The sequence below is a fragment of the Trematomus bernacchii genome, unplaced genomic scaffold (genome assembly GCF_902827165.1).
Source record: "Trematomus bernacchii unplaced genomic scaffold, fTreBer1.1, whole genome shotgun sequence".
Classification (NCBI taxonomy): domain Eukaryota; kingdom Metazoa; phylum Chordata; class Actinopteri; order Perciformes; family Nototheniidae; genus Trematomus; species Trematomus bernacchii.
The window spans coordinates 903,352-905,009 of record NW_022987790.1 but is presented as its reverse complement, the minus strand read 5'-3'; the positions used below and the strand labels follow the sequence as shown (position 1 = coordinate 905,009).

The window sequence follows — 1,658 nt, the reverse complement described above, 5'->3', positions numbered from 1 at the left end:
ATGTGTCCCCGGTGTGTCCCCGGTGTGTCCCCGGTGTGTCCCCGGTGTGTCAGGAGACTCACAAAGTGTCAGGAAACAAACCCCTCTCTCTTTTCCTCCGTACCCACGTCTCTAAAAACGGGGGAACAACGGAGCTGATCCAGATTTGCTGCGTCATGACGACATTACTAAAATGTGGGCGGGCTTTACACCCACGGGCCAATCAGAAACGTTGCTGTCAGAAACAATGAGACGTGTTCTGGAAGTAATATGGTCTGTGTTTACATTAGCATGCTAACACTCAGAGCTAACCTGTACTGGAGAGAGTATGTGTGAAGAAGCAGGAAATCAAAAGGAAGTCACCTTGTGGTAAACCTGAGAGAGAGAAAGAGTTTGAGCTCCATACTGTTTCAGAGAGAATCCTTGATGTGGTTTGGAACATGATATGGAGTTTCATCACGGCAGCGTTTAGCTGAGTTTCTGCTGGGAGAGTTCTCCTGATGAGATCTACTCTTTTTTATTTATTTATATATTTAAGCTTTATACCCAGAATCAGCACTTTAGTAACAGCTGAAAGAGAGGGGGATGAGGCTGATCTGTTTGGCATTTTGAGAAAAACACTTCATAGACATGTTTGTTATATATTTTTATATATCTGAGACCTATAAAATATGCCTAGAAATAGTATAATAGGAGACCTTTAAAGTAAAGCTGCTCTGAGGTTCATGTTATTCCTTTCAGACTCACCCCCTCCTCTCCCCCCTCCTCCTCAGCGGTCACTCAGTCGCTTCTAATCCCCTTTTGATGAACTCAGTTAATGGCCCCCCGCTGGGTCCTTTGGCTCTGTTCATTAGGCGGCACACGACCCTCTCCACGCCCCCATAAAGCCTCCATAAATCCCCCCCAAAAAATATCAAAGTGGACAAAGTTAACTTTCCTGAACTTCTGCTGCAAGTTTTACCCCGAAGTGAAGCGATGCCTCCCAGTAAAAGCTTCTCGGAGTTCCAGGTCCAGGGTCTTTTCCAGCAGGATTTACCCGGGTTAGGGAGCTCCAATCGCGGCTGTGATCTCAGAGAAGCTCCGTGCGGTATCGTGGAGCTCCTGGACACCGCGGCGCTGCGCTTCCTCCAGCCGGAAAGGAGCTCCGTGGAGCGGGCGCAGAGGCGGAGGCGTGTCGCTGCCAATGCCCGGGAGAGGAGGAGGATGCTCGGCCTGAATGTGGCCTTCGACCGGCTGCGGAGCGTTATCCCGGAGCTCCAGAACCAAAGGAAACTGTCCAAATCCGAGACCCTGCAGATGGCGCAGATTTACATCGAGACCCTGAGCGAGCTGCTGGAGGAGGAGGAGGGAGAACCGGTGAAAAGCCGCAAACATGGGGACAAACCGGGGGGAACACCGGGGGGAACACCGGGAGACACCGGGAAGAGCAGCCGGGGACCGGAGGAGAATCAGAGGGGATTTAATGAGGACACGTGGGGGAGGACCAGCGGCACCAAATTACTTTAAAATAACCTTTTTATATAGTTTCCTGCAGAAATGATTTGTTCCTTTATGTCCTGGAGAGAAAAGACTTTAAACTCTGAGATTCAATGTTAATCTCAATTTACTGCTAAATAATCAGTGGTGGAAGTCCATTTTTTTTAACGTATTTTGTGCTATCCTTAAGTATGTCCATCTAT

General features: G+C 48.9%; 1 protein-coding gene across 1 annotated transcript; it reads left to right on the top strand.

The window, feature by feature from the left end:
* Positions 1–954: 954 nt before the first annotated feature.
* Positions 955–1,658, top strand: atoh1c (atonal bHLH transcription factor 1c). The gene has a single exon (XM_034149628.1). The coding sequence runs from the start codon at positions 955–957 to the stop codon at positions 1,483–1,485; it is 531 nt and encodes a 176-aa protein (XP_034005519.1). The 3' UTR covers positions 1,486–1,658.